Source organism: Stegastes partitus, unplaced genomic scaffold, assembly GCF_000690725.1.
Source record: "Stegastes partitus isolate 25-593 unplaced genomic scaffold, Stegastes_partitus-1.0.2 Scaffold13, whole genome shotgun sequence".
Taxonomy (NCBI): Eukaryota; Metazoa; Chordata; class Actinopteri; family Pomacentridae; genus Stegastes; species Stegastes partitus.
The window spans coordinates 236,340-254,262 of record NW_007577744.1 but is presented as its reverse complement, the minus strand read 5'-3'; the positions used below and the strand labels follow the sequence as shown (position 1 = coordinate 254,262).

The following is a 17,923-nucleotide window of genomic DNA, read 5'->3' as shown; positions in this document are numbered from 1 at the left end:
TATGAGGGTAATTTTTACCAGCAATACATCATTGTCAGATTAATTATGACACATTTTAATTACAATAAAGCCATAAATTGCCAGCCAGATGCCAGCCAGAAAACCAGCAGCCTTTATCTCGCCATTATTTTTAGTAAATAACATTTACTTCTAGTTATATGCTAAGCTAATGATTGCTTGGCTAAAGGTTTATATTGAACAGACAGTTCTTCTCATCTAACAGTTGGCACAAAAGCAAGCTTCCTAAAATTTCTTCTTTTCTTTTTCTCCCGGTCCAGAGCTTTTTTTTTTTTTTTTCTTCTTTCTTTATTCAGTCAAAGATTTTCACTTTCACTTTGTAGAAGAAGGTGAGAGGTTTTTCAAAAGAATTTTTCAATATTATTCTAACAAACCTTAACACCCTGTCTACACTGGAGTCAGGCATGTCTTACTGTAACCAGGTTTTTCATTCTTCTGACAGAACAGATTGGCTTCTGTACACTTAGCTGTCCGTATCAGACAGACACACAGACACGGTACAACTGGAGCTTCACGTACGAGATTACATTTGTTGCTGTGGCTCCTTTCTTTGCTCATTGTTTTTGCTGCTCACCCAGTGCAGATAAGACGTTAAAAAAAAAGGAAAAAAAAAAGCTCCAAGGCTTCCCATGAAATTCAGGGAAAATGGATCAAGTGTTTTGATGATTGTCTCCATCAGATGATTGTCTCCTTCAGGTATGTAATTAAGTTTCTCAAAATCAATGTGCAACAGTCACTTCATGATCAAATTCTCAAAATATAGCATCTTTAAAGCATATTTTTCTCAAGGGAAAAGCCACAGTGCATGGCAAAATATGTGAATTATGCTTTCGCACATATTGTTACATTCACATTTGACTGATTAGCAAAAGCTTAAATGAATCATTGTGACTCACTGCTAATTTATTCACTGAATTATACTGTAGTTGGTGAGAAACTTTGACTGATGCATGTACAGCGTCGCATTTATGCACCGAGCAAGAGACTCGTATTAAAAAAACAACAAAGTGCTGATGGCGCAAATCACTGCATCCCACAATAGCCTAAAAAGGTGGAATGTTAATGTCACAGAAATTTACATACTGCCTTGTCTTTAAATATGCATTGCATCACTTATACGTTCTACTGTGGCACAACTTGATCACTTATTCATCACTTTGTACCTTTTTCATGGGGTTCTAAAGTAATTGGAGCAGATGAGATGCATTGCGATGATACCGAGTCTCTACCTGCATGTTTATCTGCAAACAAAGAATCAGTTGTTTCCGGCAGGACGCCATATTGTCATTCAGGAAATCTAAAGAGGAGAGTAGATGCATCCAGTCTGTTGGTCAGAAAGTCCATCTGTTGTTGCAGACAACACATACAGACCAATACGCTGTTATTCTACATTCTAAGTCTGCAAATAAGGAGACAAGTATTTGGCTGAGAGGGAATGTGATAACAATCTCCCTCTCTGTCCGTCTGTCTGTGTCCCTCTTTCCGTGCCTTTCACCAGAGATGCAGCCAGTGTGGTGTGATGGGCTTGGACCTCCAGCAGCAAACACCACTCAGACACACTTCATTACTCCATCTCCATCCGCCCTCCTCACAAATCACCCAGAGAGCCTCTCGACGGGACATGTTGCTAACATCGCATGTGAAACCTCGCTTCAGAAAACTGGACATACGCTTGCTCCGCCGCTGCTGCTGCTACAGAGACGGATACACACAAACACGCGCTCACATAGCGACACGCAGCGCATAGAGGAACACACACGAATGCAAAACTATCCCTCTCAACACCTGTCCCCTTCACTCAAAGCCCTCTCTCATCCATTTCCATTCAGAGCGAAAAAAGGTACTTGTACCCACAATCATGCTACAGATGATAAAAAAGATACAACAGACAGAAGAGGGGAGTGAGAACAACTCTATTGTGCCTACATAAAACAACCTTTGGAAACACCTTGTTCATTTTCCTATTTTTTTCTTTTTTTTTTTATGAGCAAAGGGTCTTTAGCACTTTTGTACTAATACGGAATGTGAACGTCAGATTTCTGTAAGAATGGCGAAGACCAACGAAAGATTAAAGAAACCGAACAAGCACCGTGCTTCTTTTTAGAAGCGGTGCTCTTTCAGACAATGATGGCTTAAAAACAGTAATTTAAAGTTTAGAGAGGTGTCCTGAGTGTTCAGACAATGGTGTTCCAACACCAGGATGCAGCACATTTCATGGCTTCCACAGGCTTTCCATTATACCTCGGCGAAGCGCCTCTCGCTGCTGAAATTACAGGCTGTCTAGCTCAACAGAGTTTTATGGTCATTTCAGCCACTCAGCCCCCAGGGAAGTGGCAGGGGAGCCCCCACAGAGGTAGACTTCTTTCAACCAACCTGACACTTTAAACACAGTGATTCGGCTGAGCGCTGAGTGCCCGTCCATCCAGCTTGGCAGTAATAGAAAACTAATGGCCTTTTATATGGATTCTTATTCCTATCACTTGATGCCCGTGACAAACAATGTGACTTAAATCAGATGAGTGTCAGTCTTGGAAACCATTTCCTTATGAAGGAGGAGAGGCAGGAAGAAAAACAGTTATCAGACTCCAAAGTCTTCTAATAGCTTCATTTTAAAAAACAACAGTTCATTGAGAGCCCCGTGTGGTTTAGAGACTTCCTCTCTGTGCTCTGTCTACAAATAGATGAGTTCTTCTACGGATGATAATTTCTGTTAAATGGTAAATTATGGCTGTTCACTCTTATCACTTCCCTCAGTCTTCAGCCTGGAGAGGCTTCACAAGCCATATCTCTCACTCATCTACAGAAAGCAAAACAATAACCATGACACAATAGCTGCCAACATAATAGCAGTTACATGAAGCAAATGAGAAAAAACTAAAGATGTTGCTCTCTGCTCTGCCCCCTCCCTCGACGACAGTGTTGTTCTTCTGACCTTATCGCTCCTCTTCTTCTTCTTCTCCTCTCTCATTATAGTCCTGCTGTCACTTTCATATAAACTGATTGTCATTGCGGCTTCAAGTGCTCATGTGCGAACCCACGGTGAGGGAATGTGACCCTGGTTCAATCAATAGGATTCAACCTTGTGTGTCCTTCTGTCACTTGATTTTAAACGCCAAAGAAAACAACGGTTCTCGGAAAAAACTCAGATTTGACTGTTACTCTCTTGATGCTCTTTTTTCTGCATTGTGCAGCCTGGCTCCATACGTCACGACATCTATTATGAGAATCCGAACAATACAGCACTGACCTTGTAAGTGGAGTGCTATGAATATATTTTGATTAATATGGAATAACATCTGTCGGAGCTGTTTTCTCCTTTTCACTGGAAGACAATAAAGAATCTTCTCCTGTTTTCCCACCTAAATTTCCTCTGGTGAACCCGAGACAGCATCTCTCGCTCAGGTCAGACTTAATTGTCCATTTTACCCACAGCTACAGTATTTTCACTTAAATGTGTCTGGACAGAGGCCTGCCTTTTTTTTGGCACCACTGTACTCATTGGAATTCCCAGTCAATACTCTAAAAGGGCAATGTGGACAGATGGTATTCAGTCAAAACACGAGGCACTTTAGCTTAGCTGTCACATGACACAACCTTTCGCCCCCTTACTCAGCAGAGAATTGAAACCAACAAAAACTGGCTGGTGAGACAACCTCCCCTGAATTATTAACCGGAAAATCCCGACTAAAAAAAGCGAGCCACAATCTGAACTTGCACTTTCATTTAATTAAGCCACTTTTTGTTTTATTTTGAAAGACTTACTTATGCATGACTGCAGTGTTCCTTGTTTGGTGACAGGAAAATTAGCTCGCAATTGTTTCTTTTATTTCCTCTTGCTTTCTGTGTCTGCCTCTGTCTACACCAACCAGCTGCAGGTGTCTTACAACCCCCTACTGAATGTTATGTCACCGGGATTAATGCTAAATCAAGCATGCCACACACATTACCCAGCATGGCCTGTTTGGTAAACGGGGAGTAGTTTGTTCAAGGTTATCTAAACTCCCTAAATACTTTTCAAACACAGCAAACAGCCATCCTCCATAGACACAGTGTACACGTCAAACAAATGGATGAACTGTCCCCGAAAAAACGACACAATCATCCGGGAAGCTGTGGAACGGTTACAAGCAGTAATTACGCAGCCATTAGTCACATATGAAACAGTTCTGTGTTTACAGAAAGGTACACGCTGCCGCTTTCAGCCTTAAGTACAAAGAGAAGTTCAGAACAAGGATGATAAAAAGTAAACGAGGAGGCCCTAATTGACACATTCAAAACCACACATCAACCATTCTGTAGATAAGTCTGAAGCTCTATTGATAATGCTTGCATTAATAATAGATACGGTACCATTGAGGAAGAGATTGCAAAGGAAAGTATGAGGCCTAGTCCGTAATGACTGCAGTTTTCCGCTACACCGTGTTCCCTTAGAGATTATAGTTAGGAAAGTAAATGGGCATATACTAATCCATGTATTGAAATTAAATGCACAACTCTTTCTGTTCAGCTCCTGCCCCATCCCTCTCACCACCTCTCCTCTCCCTTGCTCTCCTTTCACCCCTTTCGCCGCTCTCTCGTGTAGCCAGCAAACTAAGCACGTCTCTGCCGAAGCCGATGCCTGATTAAAGCCACACACTGCAGCAAACTGTACTATGTATGAGGAAAAGGTCACCAATTGACACATGCTTTGCTTGCAAAACCAGAGATTAATACAATCAGAAAAGACACTTTGATAGCTTGTAATGTAACCAGGGAAAAAGAAAAAGTCCAGGTATCGCCTTAAGCAGAGACTTTAAAAGGTATTTAAGGAAAATCCACTGTATCCTCTTTTTGGAGGGCCATTTTGAGACCTTGAGAGTGAGAACATTTTTTGAAAAGTGAGGACAGTTTGACCGGTTCTTCTTCTTCTTCAACAGGGTGCTTTATAGATAAGACTTAGTTTTAGATTTAGGTCTGAACCTGCATTAATCAGTTCATGTGACCAATGAATCAAATAGTAAAAACTTGTCGACACAGAGGGTGTTTCAGCGGCATTTCTTCCTTCTTTCACACTTCAAATCAATTTTCTTTCCACTTGCATTCTGAATGCTGCCAAAATGTGTGTGACCTCAATACTTAATGCTACACCTGAGCACATCCTGCGTAGACATGACAGAGAACTGAAGCTGCTGCTGCTGCTGCTGCTTTGATAACTTGCTGCTTTAGGCCAGTTATTATGAAATGGGTAGTTAGTTGCTAGAAACCCACAGAGAATTATCAGCACACTCTGCAGTTCCTCTCACCTTTAATTGTCTTTCAGCTGACTCTTTCGTATTTACAGCAGCAACTAAACCATGTTTATCATCCTCTTAACATCCCCATTTCCAGCCAGTGAAAGAGCTCAGAAACTCTTAGCAAGTAGCTGTAACCATCGTGGAGCATTTAACAGTTTCACAGTCAGATCTTTCTCATTATATTTGATGGAAACTAACTAAAATTAGGAAGAGAGTGAATATTGAACTTGCATTTGTTGGGTAATCAGAACATTATGTTGAATGAAAGCTGAGCTGTTTACTTTGAACTTTATTAAAAAAATATGTCAGTCTCATGCTGCATTAAAAAAGCAAACAAATAAAGGACAGAAAAATGTACCGACAAAGATTCTAAGTCGTAGTTCTCTGTTGAAAATCGAGAGCGCACATCTTTGTACATAGTCAGGTTGGGCGTATCATTTACATACTCGGCTCCAGCTATGCACTCACTCTTCCGTTGCCAGTGTTTCCCGTGCACAGCGAAGTAGTTCGTTTCCTGAGAAATCTGTTTCCACACAGTCAAGTCTTGGTTGCTCATTAAACTTACAGTATCCCATCGAGAACTGACCGTATATGTGAACGAGAGGTTAGGAAAGAATTAGAGGCCAGGGAATACTTTGAGCGTCCTCAAAAGTGCATGAGCACAAAAGTGTGTACATACGTGTGTGTGTGCATGTGCGTGTGAATGTGAGAGAAACTGATGATAACAGTGCAACAGCATCCGGATTTTTTTTCTGCTTCATTTCAGAAGCTACAGAGTAATGCCATCCGGGCCAGTCATTCTCCCTACACTGTTCCCCCTCAGTGGAGGCTTGAGTTGTCAGATACAACAGAGCACACTGTTGATTTAGGGCACTGTGTGTGTGTGTGTGTGTGTGCGTGTGTGTGTGAAAGACAGAGGCTAACACCCTGAGAGTTTTCTGTAAGCAAAGGCGGCCTGGTACAGTACATTTCCCAAACTGGGTCAGGTTACCTGTACAGTGATCGATTGTCTCTCAGCTGCCCACTTTGAAAACCAGTGGCCATAGAACTCAATCAAAGAGCACCCAGTGAGCCTGGAGACCAGGGGAAATAAATCAAAGATAGAAGTGTTGCATTGATCCTTGAGACAATCAATACAGTACACGTATACAACTCAATGCGCTTCGGGTTAGGCTTCATTGGGCTTGTGTTGCGTGAACTGACATGGAAATGGGTAGGGAGTGTTGTCTCCTTGCATACATGGACACACACACACACACACACACACACACACATGCACACACTACACTACCCCAAAACAGCACATCCAAATATAGCCTATTGTCACTCTATGGACTCAGCAGTCCCAAAAGAATAGATGTTGGATGCACTAGAAGGATCGTGACAAAACAAGGTGGGGAAGCGGAGAGGGGAGGAGAGGAAGTGAGGAAAATTGGAGAACACTAACAAACAGGCATGTCTGCTTTTGCCTGTTTGTACAGGATTATGGAAGGTAATAATGTAATAACTGCAGAAGAAGCACTACCAGGTGTAAGAAATAAGAGCCACTCCATTTAATGCTTGTTCTATGTCCATCTGCAGTCCCAGAGATCTCCAGAGTATGTCAACAATTGCCTCTACAGAGACCAGAAAGAAAATGAAATCTTCCAGTGCAATATGCCACCTAAGCCCAAGCCAAAATTACATATTTGAAACCCTTTCAAATATTTAGTTTCTGTTTGATTGAGCTCTGGGCTCCACCTGGAACAATCCGAACAGTCTCCAAAGGTGAAATCGCAGCCAATTTGGCGTCCAACGTCCTCCAGGTCCAAGTCCAAAAATAAAGTATTTGAAGGCATTTGTACAAAATTGCTGGCCTTTACCAGTTTAAAATAAATAATAACACAGGCGAGTATGCATTTTTAAATATGTTTTGACACGTGTCTTTGTGTGTGTGTTTTGAGCCATGACCTGTTACCTCACTGGACTGTGTTGTGAGGAGCTGAGCTTGTCTTTCAGATGGCCTGCAGAGTCTGCTGCAGAGATCCATAGCTGTGCGACCAAACCACTGACCTCCAACCTGCTGCAGTAGCTTTGCGGCCCAGATCGATTCTGCGACCCTCCCTCTTCTCCTCCTCCTCCTCCTCCTCCTCCTCTCTCTGTCTCATTATCTCTCCCTCCCTCTCTTCCCCTTCCCGTTCCCCGTCCTCTTTAGATCGGTCCCCTGTGTTAAAATGAAATAGGTTTGGAGTAGCTGTGTTTTCCCTGTTTGGAGTCAGACAGGCATCCCCGGGGGAAACGGGCCTGTCGTTGAATGATCTTCTCCCTGCTTTTATCAACACATCTTTGAGAGAGGAGAACGGCGCCAAGGAAAGTTTCTTCCGGTGTTGCACTGGAGTGTGCTGTGATTTGTGCGTTTAAAAAGTTTTGAAGGGGTTTTTCTACGGTTTGTTCAACTGTGTTTATCACCAAGGTTGCACGAAACAAATCCTAATCTGTAGACTTTGTCTTCATTAGCATGGCAAATACGTTTTAAATTCAATCTGCTTGTACAACATATTGAAAGTGCAGAGCAAATTAAGAACATAATGTGTTGGTTAATGCGGTATCTCAACGAATTATTAGATCAAATAAAACCGAGCAGGTCTTCAAGGACACGTAGCAGCCCTGTGACGGTGCCTGACATCATGAGGACATCAAGACGGATAGAGGACGCTTTGGGAACATCTCACAGGATGGGTGATGATGGTGGACAACTTATGGCAGGATAAAAACCACCAATCAGAGAACAGTGGCAGCCCAGCACTGACCAATCTCCCTGTAATTGAATCACAGTGACGTTCTCTTGCATGGCGGCACTTATTCACCGCAGGAGAACGCGCAAACACAGGATTATTAGAATCACGCTCGAGCTTGAAGTGGTGGCATGTGAAAGGCGTGGTTGTGCGCGGCTGCTTTTATGGTTGGTGGTCTGCTGGTGCAGAGGCGAACGTGTGTCCACGCCGCGTGAGCGTGTACACACTCATCGAGCTGTTGACCTCAGCGGGGCATTACGCAGCCACAGATAATGAGCTTTAACGTTCTATTTCATCTTTCTCAATAAGGAGGTGCACAGCAGACACCCGAGGGCCTAAAGGTCAAAGAAAGCAACTCAGCCTGAAAACAGATTACACAATGCAGGCAAGCAGGTAATTATCGAGACAATCATAAATTGGAGGAGAGGTGATAGAGTTTCAGTACTTTAGCGGTGTGGTGGTTGGATTTAGTGTTGGTGGAGAGGAATTACATTTTCGCCATTAACACTCAGACCCGAAGGCTGCTCACACCAGAAAACAGGAGGCAAGTCAACCTCCAGAGAAAGGCTGGTCTCCAAAAAATTGTTGTGCATCGTTAGATAGACTAATTAGAATTTTCGTGATAGTAAATTATTCTCATTTTTAACAAAACTAGCGACTCTGTCCTGATTTTCAAATGAGAGAAAAACAGTACGAAAGTGGTGCTTTGATTTCACACACACAGAGTCGTTGTCCTTTTATGTCTGTTATTCAAATTGTGCCACATATCATTCTTGTTTATTTTTTGCAGAATAAAATTAACCAACAAAATGTTTGAATGTGCTTCAAATAATTTTCTGCAGTGTAGTGGTTGTTGTGTTTGATACACAATCGCTGCTGAATGTTAAAAGCATTTTGCGAAAGGAGTGGCTGTCTCTGATTTTGAGGCAGTTACTGCAAGTAACGAACCGGAAAGGTGTCATCATCCTCCATGCCTACTGAGACTGGACGGCCACTCGCTGTAATAAACCCACAAACACTGTCAGGAGCCGTCACTGATTGTCATTGAATTGTATCAGCTGCCTAATCATCTGTCACACTGGGAAATGAAAAAGTAGCTAAAAGTTTTCTCTTCTGTTAATTCCCACATCATGGGTATTATTTTTAGCAGGATCTAACACTTGGTTGAACTCCATTAGGCTCATAAATGAGCTTTTAAATGCTTGGAATTATTCAAATGTCCCACATTTTTTATGCTGTTAGACTAATGAATGCAGAGCGTATCTCCTCCAACCTGCTGGATGTGCAGCCTCTTGATGGCCGGACGTAGCACCAGGTTCTGCAGGTAAAAAGATCTTGACAGCTGATTTGGCTAAAACCGCTGTGTTTCACCTGCTCTCAGCAGCACTAACACAAGGAAACATGTCACGGCTGAATGGGTGTGAATTGAATCTGGCCGCTTGAATCCAATAGAGGCCCCCATGGAGCCAAAGTGATGCACTAATGTTTTGTTCAGCTTAATTGAGCATTGTCCCTTCAACTTAGCCTCACATCTTCATCCTGCGTCTAATAGCCACTGCTTCTCTGAAAGTCTAATTACTTCACTGGCAAAGTTACAAAAGAGAAATATAAAACTTTAGGATGACATGGGAGGGAGGAAATTGCCATCAAACAGGAACACTCGCAAACACACAGATTCAATTTTCTTTTTTCTAATTTTCTATGAATATAAGATGTTATCGAGTCAGCCGTGTTTGGTGGTAACTTGTCTTACAGCACTGAAATCTGTCCATTAAACCAACAAAACAACAAAAAAAATCACAGGCAGGCAAACACACAAATACACACACAGATCAGCACAAACACACACACAGGCATGCATGGACATACATTAAATACTCACACTCAACAGTACAGCACACTCTAGCTCTGCCCCTTACATCCCAAAGCCTTCCACCCCCCACCCTTTCTCTTTCCTTCACCTGCAGAGAGAATCCTGGCGACAGACCCTCCGTAGCTCCAGACAGTTGGGTTTCTCCTTATCTTTGTAGGAGCAATCAGGCACAATTGTTTGCCTGCGTCGCTCTGCACAGCCCTCGGTCTGGCAGGGGCAGAAGAGGAGCCGGTGGCTGAACTCAGTGGGCACGCGGTCCAGGAACAACCTCAGTGCCTTGTGGCAGCGCTTCTTGCTGCAGGTTTCTCCCTTGTTGGGGTCCTCCTTGCTGCAGGTAGCGATGTAGGTGGAGCGCTGTCTCTTGCAGCTGCCGTTGAGGTTGCAGGCTTTGGCTGCATCAAGACAGGGGTTGCAGTTTCTCTCGGCGTCGGGACAGTGGAAACCTTTTGGGGCCACTGTGAGCATTCCTGACAATGAATACACAAAACAGAGAGAGAGAGATCTCAATGAGTTAAGTTAAATAGAAAAGGTGTCCATAGCAATAATGTAATATGTGAAAGTCTGACAGCAAAAGGTGCCAGAAAACATCTGTAAAGACAGCTGTTGAGTACCGTCTTAGTCAAAAACTGTGAAAATGGTGTAAATAATTACATTTTCTAGTTGATTTAAATACATTTTTTTGTTTTTAATGTAATTGTTTGGACACACATTGTAACAGAACAAATTGTGGATGTGACATGGACAGTTTCAGTCTGTTTCTTTCACAGTCAACATGCAAATAGATTTTTTTCCCAAAGTGATTTTACCAAATATTATTGAGTATTTAACAAAAGGTAAAAAAAAAATAAAAATCTGTAAAGTAACAGCTAAAAAAATCCCATTTTCAATCCTTAATGTACAAATCTTCTTTGAAATAATCACAAATATCTGTAAAGTAACAATATTTTGCTGGTTTAAATACATTAGACATGGTGCTATTTTATGGGCAAACCCAGCAAAAGAATGAATTGTGGACACATTATTTACAGTTTTGGCCACGTTGGGGGAATTAGTATCTAAATGAACACGTTTGTTTGATTTTACTAGTTATTATTTGTAATTTAACAAAAAAGAGAAAATGATTGAGCTCAAACTGTTTAAAAAAACCCCACTTGTTTTTCATGGTGCAGGTTTACACACTGGATTGTGATTAGAAAACAAAAGCACGTTGGTCGTGGTTTTTAAATGATTGTGGTTTTGGTTAAATGATAATGAACGCATTGTCTCTCGTTTCACTGCACACTCTGTCATTTTAGTGTTAAACCAGATCAACATGCTCTTAACAATGTGCTGCCTAAATACAATCACAGGAGGTTTTTTTTTTGCAATAACGACGTTGCTACAACAAGTTGATGTTACTGGAAGATGTTCGGTTCAAATGACGCATTGTCTACCAGTGCATTCATTATAACCATATTTACAACTTGTCACTCACATAAATTCACACAATTTCTTCATCACATTAACAGAAAGCATCATTCTTACAAATTTGTTGTGTATAAACATAATTTCTGGGAGATGGTGTTGTGATGTTTAAGCAAACACAACCTGGATCAAATACAATTACAACCAGAGGATAAGAAAGAATCTTTCTATTGAGCCTCTGACTCAACATCATTAATCTGATACGGTTTAGAGCGGGGTTTGGCTGCAAAGTACTATGAACAAATAAAACAATAATCCTTGAATCTCTGACTTGAACACTGAGGGAGGCTCTTCACGATCATCTGCGCTTCTCTGTTTTTTCACACCAACAGTGAGCCACCAGAGGGATGCCTGCAGCCAGCCCCATCCACTCTAACTGAATTATTGATTCAGTCCGTTTCAGACCTTGAGTGAAATATGAATGAATTAAGTTATGATTCCAAATTGGATGTCGATAAATTATTCATTTTTAGGTAATAGTATGATGTGATTATCATAATATTAGTAAATTATCAAGCTGTCACAAAAGCTTACTTCAGTTTATTAGAAATGATGTTGACATTGTGACGTTTTTGTTGTGCGACTTATAATGCACGAAACAAAGCATTTCTCATCAGTTTAATAGAAGTAACCTAAAGCAAGCAGTCCTTGGGAAAATATTGACAAGAAAGCTTATTGATGCGAATACCGGTCAGTGGGAAGCAACACTAAATACTGTAACATCTGACCAAAACATAGCGAGCTCAAGGACTTGCCAAAGACTCGGTGCTGCAATACACTTTATGCCGTATGTTTCACTTATTAGGTGCTTCAACTACAAGATAAAGTTCCCTTATTTCTTTCTATCTCGAACTCAAACACTGCAATTACCCCTCAGGCTGCACATCACAGTTGTGAAAAGCAGATTTTGTTATTAGATGTGTTTGGGTGTTATGAGATATTGCATACACCGCAGCTGCAGTAAAAAAAATGAAAAAAATAAAAATAAAACACGCACCTTTTCCTGAGATATATCAGTAATAAAGCAGGTTCATGTTCACTTGTGGCACCTCTCTCTTATATTCAGGCTATATTAGAGAAGTTAACCTCCCTCCCCTGTAGATAATGATATTTCAGAGGTCGTGGCAGCATGGTGACACTCAGAGAGATTCATCTCTTATTCAACAGAACCAATCTCACTCTGTGTCTATCAGACAGCCTGGAGCAGGAAGAAGACCATTTGTTTTAGAGGGATGTGCTGGAGACGCTGTATTGTTTCCAAGTGGGACATTGCACGTTATCAATCCTAGAACTGGGGGTACATAGAAGGCATCAGCGAAAGGGGGGGTAAAAAAAAACAAGCAAACCTCATAAAATTAACGATTTCAGATCCCATCAGATAAAAACAAATCTCACAACCACTGAAGAATAACAGAAGTAGAATATATAATAGGTGTTCATCACCGGGAGAAGAAAGCACACTTCATCTAGCTTTCCGTTAACCAGAGCTTTCATTTAGATGTATCAAGGTTAATGTAGCAGGCGCTCTGATAAATGGGCACGGTGTTAAGAGAAATGTCCCGGGTTCAACAGATGGAGGTGTTCAGAATCATCGTTGTCTTTTCCAGCGCTAGTCACAGGCCATCAGAGAGAACCTTTCCTTCCTTTGTTCAAATAATAAAAGCATTAACTCGACTCTTATTAAAATAAGACATCATTGAATCATCAAAAGAAACTTGTTTATCCTCGCGCTCTCTGAGGGGAGAGGATAAACACTCAAAACAACAGATGTCTGGCAGCAGAGCGTCCTCCGTCTTGTTAGTGTAAATGACAGACAAGGCAGACAGAATTGTGCTCGTATCATTTATGCGACAGTAACAGCCACCGAAAAACCTTGTAGGCAGAACGTGAGACAACCAGCCGACCCTGTCGAGCCAGAGAGACTTGGTTGATCTGTGATTAACGGAGATAATTGAAATGAGAGTCGGCTTTAGCACCAATCATGAAGAGGCCAAAGCGGGGGCCAAAGTTTCACTAAAGTGGGCCAAGTTTGGCTGAATCGGGCCTGAAGGGGGCCGACGCGGTCCAGCTGGAGGAGAGGTTAGCGGGGCGGCTGTCCAGTAGTTCTGGCTACATTACATTGATGGATTGCAGCTCCTAAATCTCCCCTGGCCATCTGCAGGCTCTAATGTGGGCCACTGGGGGGGTCCAGGATGAAAAGAAAATAGGAGAAGGATGAGCTACTAAGATTTATCTGACCAAGCAGAGGCTGAAGCTGCTTTTTGAGGCTGCAGCGATAGACGGGTTTTTACTACCTTTGATTGGGGAGCTGAGATTGAATTTTGGTGCTCAACCCAAAAAGATGTCCTGGGGCGAACATAAGACACAAAGCCCACTTGATGGCTCTGACGTGCTTACACACAAACAAGATGATGGCAAGAGCAGGAGTAAAGGAGGAAGGAAGCAAAGAGGTTGGGAGATGGGATGGGGAAATGTTCAGTATTGTGTTACAGAGTTATAATTGATTTTCCAAGTGCATTACAATAAAGGTTTTCAGCAAACATATTCCGCCATAATGCGAGGAGAAAGGGGTTGATAAGCTAATGATACGAGACGTATAAAAATGGAAAAAAGCTTTAAGAGGGGGGAGAGAAGACGTGAGCAGTTGATTACAGCAGCTGATCATGACAGATAGAGCGATGAAATGAGAGGACGCAGACTAACAGATTGGACAGCCACTCACAGAGACATGCTGGAGAGCTTTCAATTAATCCAGCCTAATTCAGGAAAGATGTGCGACTCTTGCTCGGAATAATTAACCCGGCCCATCAGCAATGCAATCAACAGCTCTCAGCATCACAATAGTCTCCACGTATCTATTAACTTACCTCGCTTGCTGTTGTACTATACATTAATGAGCGAGGCACTGACTGAATGAGCAGTAAGGGAAGCGGGTGGATGCACTGATTGACTATTAGAAACCATAAACACAATCAGTGTCATTAAGTGGAGGACAAGTCATAAATAATGCTTTTTTTTTTTGTTGCTATTATGGTGTTGTACCTGTTGGCTGCAGAATAGACTAACACATAATTGTGTGCAGAGATGCTTTATGTGCGCTCGTAGCACAATGTGACATATTAATTTAATTTGGGAGGGGATACAAAACCTGAATTCGCAAAAAAAAAAAAAAAAGATTGTTTTGTGCTGTTTAGTAACAAATGCTCCGTGTGCCTTGGAAATTGCGGTCTCACAACGTTTAGTCGATGTCAACAACAGTTAAAGCACTGTCATTGCTTTCGGTGGTCTTGCTGTTTGACTGTAAATAGGCTTTTAATAGGGCTCTCTACTCTATGGGCATCATAAATTAGAGCCCACTGATGGCAATGTAGTGGAAATAACCATCTCTTCATTCTGCACATATAGCACACACTGGGAGAGAGCGAGCAAGAGGGGGACAGGGATAAAAAGAAAGAAGCAGGAAGGTAAAATGTGAGATAGGAGACACCTATAGGGAGACAAATGGAGAGAAACAGAATTACCTAAGACCTGCGCTCCAGTGGAAAAAAGGGAAGGAGGATAATAAAGAGAGCGAACCAGAGGTGGACGTATGAATTGGAGGAAGTGGATAAAACGTTCACGTATTCTGTATCAGGATTTTGATACTCTTTTTTCCCAAAGAGTAAGGGATCTTCTTTCTCCAGTAATTGCTCTCTGTCAGCCTAATTTGAATTCTGCATTTCATATATCATCCCATACTCAAGGGACGCTGCGCTTGCAGAGGGGAGTTCAGCCCAGGTTAGGAAGAGGCTCTTGGCTTCGGGTATGTTCTCAGTAATTAGGAAAGGTGCCAAAGTTTGGATTTAATACGGCCCTGGGTGAGTGTGTGAGAGCTTGTTAGGGAAGTCTTTAGTCTGGACCCCGAGGAGCATGTCAAGCATTTCCGTGTCAAAGGGCTCATCAGTCATTAGCTCTGTACTCCGTGTCGCAGTGGGGTTTCCAGAGGGGAAGGGAGAAGGTGCACCGAAATCTCCGGCATCATCTTCCTAAAGCCTTACTGTGCAAGTTGAATGTGCAGATGTCACGAGAGGGAGGAGCAGCGGAGTTCACGAGACGTTCTCGGGGATCAGCTGAATTTTGTGTCTGAGCCGGGAATTATTGCCAAAAAAATGAGTCAACACGCTACCGAGACAGAGCGAGGGGACACGGGCATGATGAGAGAGGACTAAATATTTGTATGTGAGAATGAATGTGTGTGCGTGGAGGTGGCAACGGCTTGTCCAAAGGAATTTTAAATCATTGCAAACACACTTCTAAATACTTGAGCTGTTTATGAGCAGTTGCCTTCAAGCAGAGTTTTCTCCTTGTGAAATTCAGAGCGACTTCAGTGGCCCCCTTGGTCTAGCTGCTTCCCTTTGTCACCAGCAATAACGCAGAACGTATTGAAATAGTGTAACAAGATGCATATTTCGGGTCAACCTACCCTATATAGTCTCCATAATATACCACTTTGTTATTTACCAGCATGCAAGCAGGAAAGAACTGAACATACTAGCCAACTTAAACAACAAACATGTTGTGTTTACTGTTGTTTAATTTAAACTTGTTAAAAAAATTGCTGACTATTACTAAGGGCATCGGATAAATGAGCTTGCAACAACTCTCATTACTGACCCGCAGAGAGTCACGCTGAGGCTGGGCTACGGGTAAACTGAAAATTCACACAGAATAATGAAGCATATAAAATAATACAGCGCACACAGGCACATTTTCAGGCGTACACAAAACCCGTCCGTGCCAACAAACACGTGCGAAGATGTGCTCAGATTCCTAATAAAGCAAAACAAAAACCTCACCGTACACACGCAACAAAAAGATGTTAGTGTTTTTCAATATAATAGTAATTGTTATGAGGACAAGGCGAAAATGTCAAACATCTCAACAGCATGCTGAGCAGGGCTGTTGCACCGTTCCTTTTTCCTCAGCTGTGGAAACAGCTTTCTGGATTTAATTGGATGGTGGCACACTGCGCTGAGAGGTGAGAGGCTTAGTGCCGGGAGTTACAAGGTCTAACTAAGGGATGTTAAATGTAATTCCTGCAGGGACCCCTGAATCCAGGACTCTCTGCTGCCCTCTGCTCCTAATAAGTTAATTAGCTCAGCGCTGGGTCAAGAGGAACAGAATAGATTCCACTTGGAGCATATTAACAATTACAGTCAATGACCACTGGTACAGTATCTTTGCATTCTGTATATAATATGGAATTCATTTGGGCTTTGATAAGGGGGCTTTGTGGAGGAAGGATTCTCTCCCACATCCTACATACATGATGTCTTATTGATCTGAGGCCTGGACTATTGAGCTGCAGCTGAGAAAACACTGGTGACTTCAGGGTTTCTTTTTTTGTTTGTTTTGAGTGATGGTTAAGTTTTTATAGTTTTTATTTTTTTGAATTTTATACTTTCAGTTACACAAAACAAGTCACCTGCCTGCACTCTGGGAAAAGGCGATGAGCAACGTTCATTATTTTCTGTTAAAACACACACACACACACACACCTACACACACACACACACCTTTTATGAATTAAAAAAATATATGAGGAGTTCATTTGCAAAAACAGATGACTCCATTTTTGTGGATTTTCAGAACATTTATTGTTTTGTTGTTTGCTTGATGTAGCATCAATCAAACTGAAGTTAATTGGATTTGACTCAGTATAAACGACATGACAAAAACAGAGATAACTTAAGTTTGATTGATATTGTCTCAGGTAGACGATGGAAAAGTGTGTTTTCTGAAGGTTTGGGAGGGTGGAGTTATCTTCATATATATGTATGTATTAACATGATCCTTGTTTGGTTGGAACCACCAAAGGTTTCTTCAGGTTATTCAATGCAGAGATAACACATCTGTCACAGGCAGGTGTGGAACACTAAAGAAAACAAATGTGTCCTTCCGCAGTACCCCAGTGCTTCATCTTTTTTTTTTTTTTTTCATTTGTTAGATTCCCACTGCTGCTCATTCCTATTTGATCACAACAGGGAAAAATATGCATTAATATTACTTACTGCACTCAACTCTTGGGTAGAGAACTGATTATCAACAAATTGCCTCTGGGTAAGACTCACTCAGCCTCCTGTATCACTTGATGATGAAGATTTTTCCACCGGCACAAAAAAAAATAACACAGATGCACTTTTTTTTTTTTCATAAAATGTTCAATATAAATGTTGTATTCAAGCTTTCCACTGATAATAACATTTTTTTTTTAAAGTGTGTTGTACATTTCTTACAATGATAAGTAAAGAATTCTTAGTGTTGCAGAAGGAGCTGTGGTTTCGGATGGAAAGCTGGTGTAGCAGATTTTCAGGTGTTTTGTACAAGCAGGCTAAACTACATGTTATTTCTCTCTTTTGACTAAATTCTTGCAGAACTTATTTTTAAAAATCCAACACATACCCTATGACTGTCCTGCTGGATCTGCTGCAAGTTTAAACAGCAACAAAAATCCAATGCTAATTCTAATGTTCTACTAAAAT

The 17,923-nt window shown here is 41.6% G+C and overlaps 1 protein-coding gene across 1 annotated transcript in view; it reads right to left on the bottom strand.

Annotated features, from left to right (window-relative positions):
- The window catches only part of LOC103362151 (GDNF family receptor alpha-2-like), a 48,813-nt gene that overhangs the window by 12,600 nt on the left and 18,290 nt on the right, over positions 1–17,923 (bottom strand). Inside the window, exon 4 of the mRNA XM_008288437.1 lies at positions 10,027–10,405. Coding sequence (XP_008286659.1) covers positions 10,027–10,405 — 379 coding nt within the window. The remainder of the gene's footprint in view (positions 1–10,026; positions 10,406–17,923) is intronic.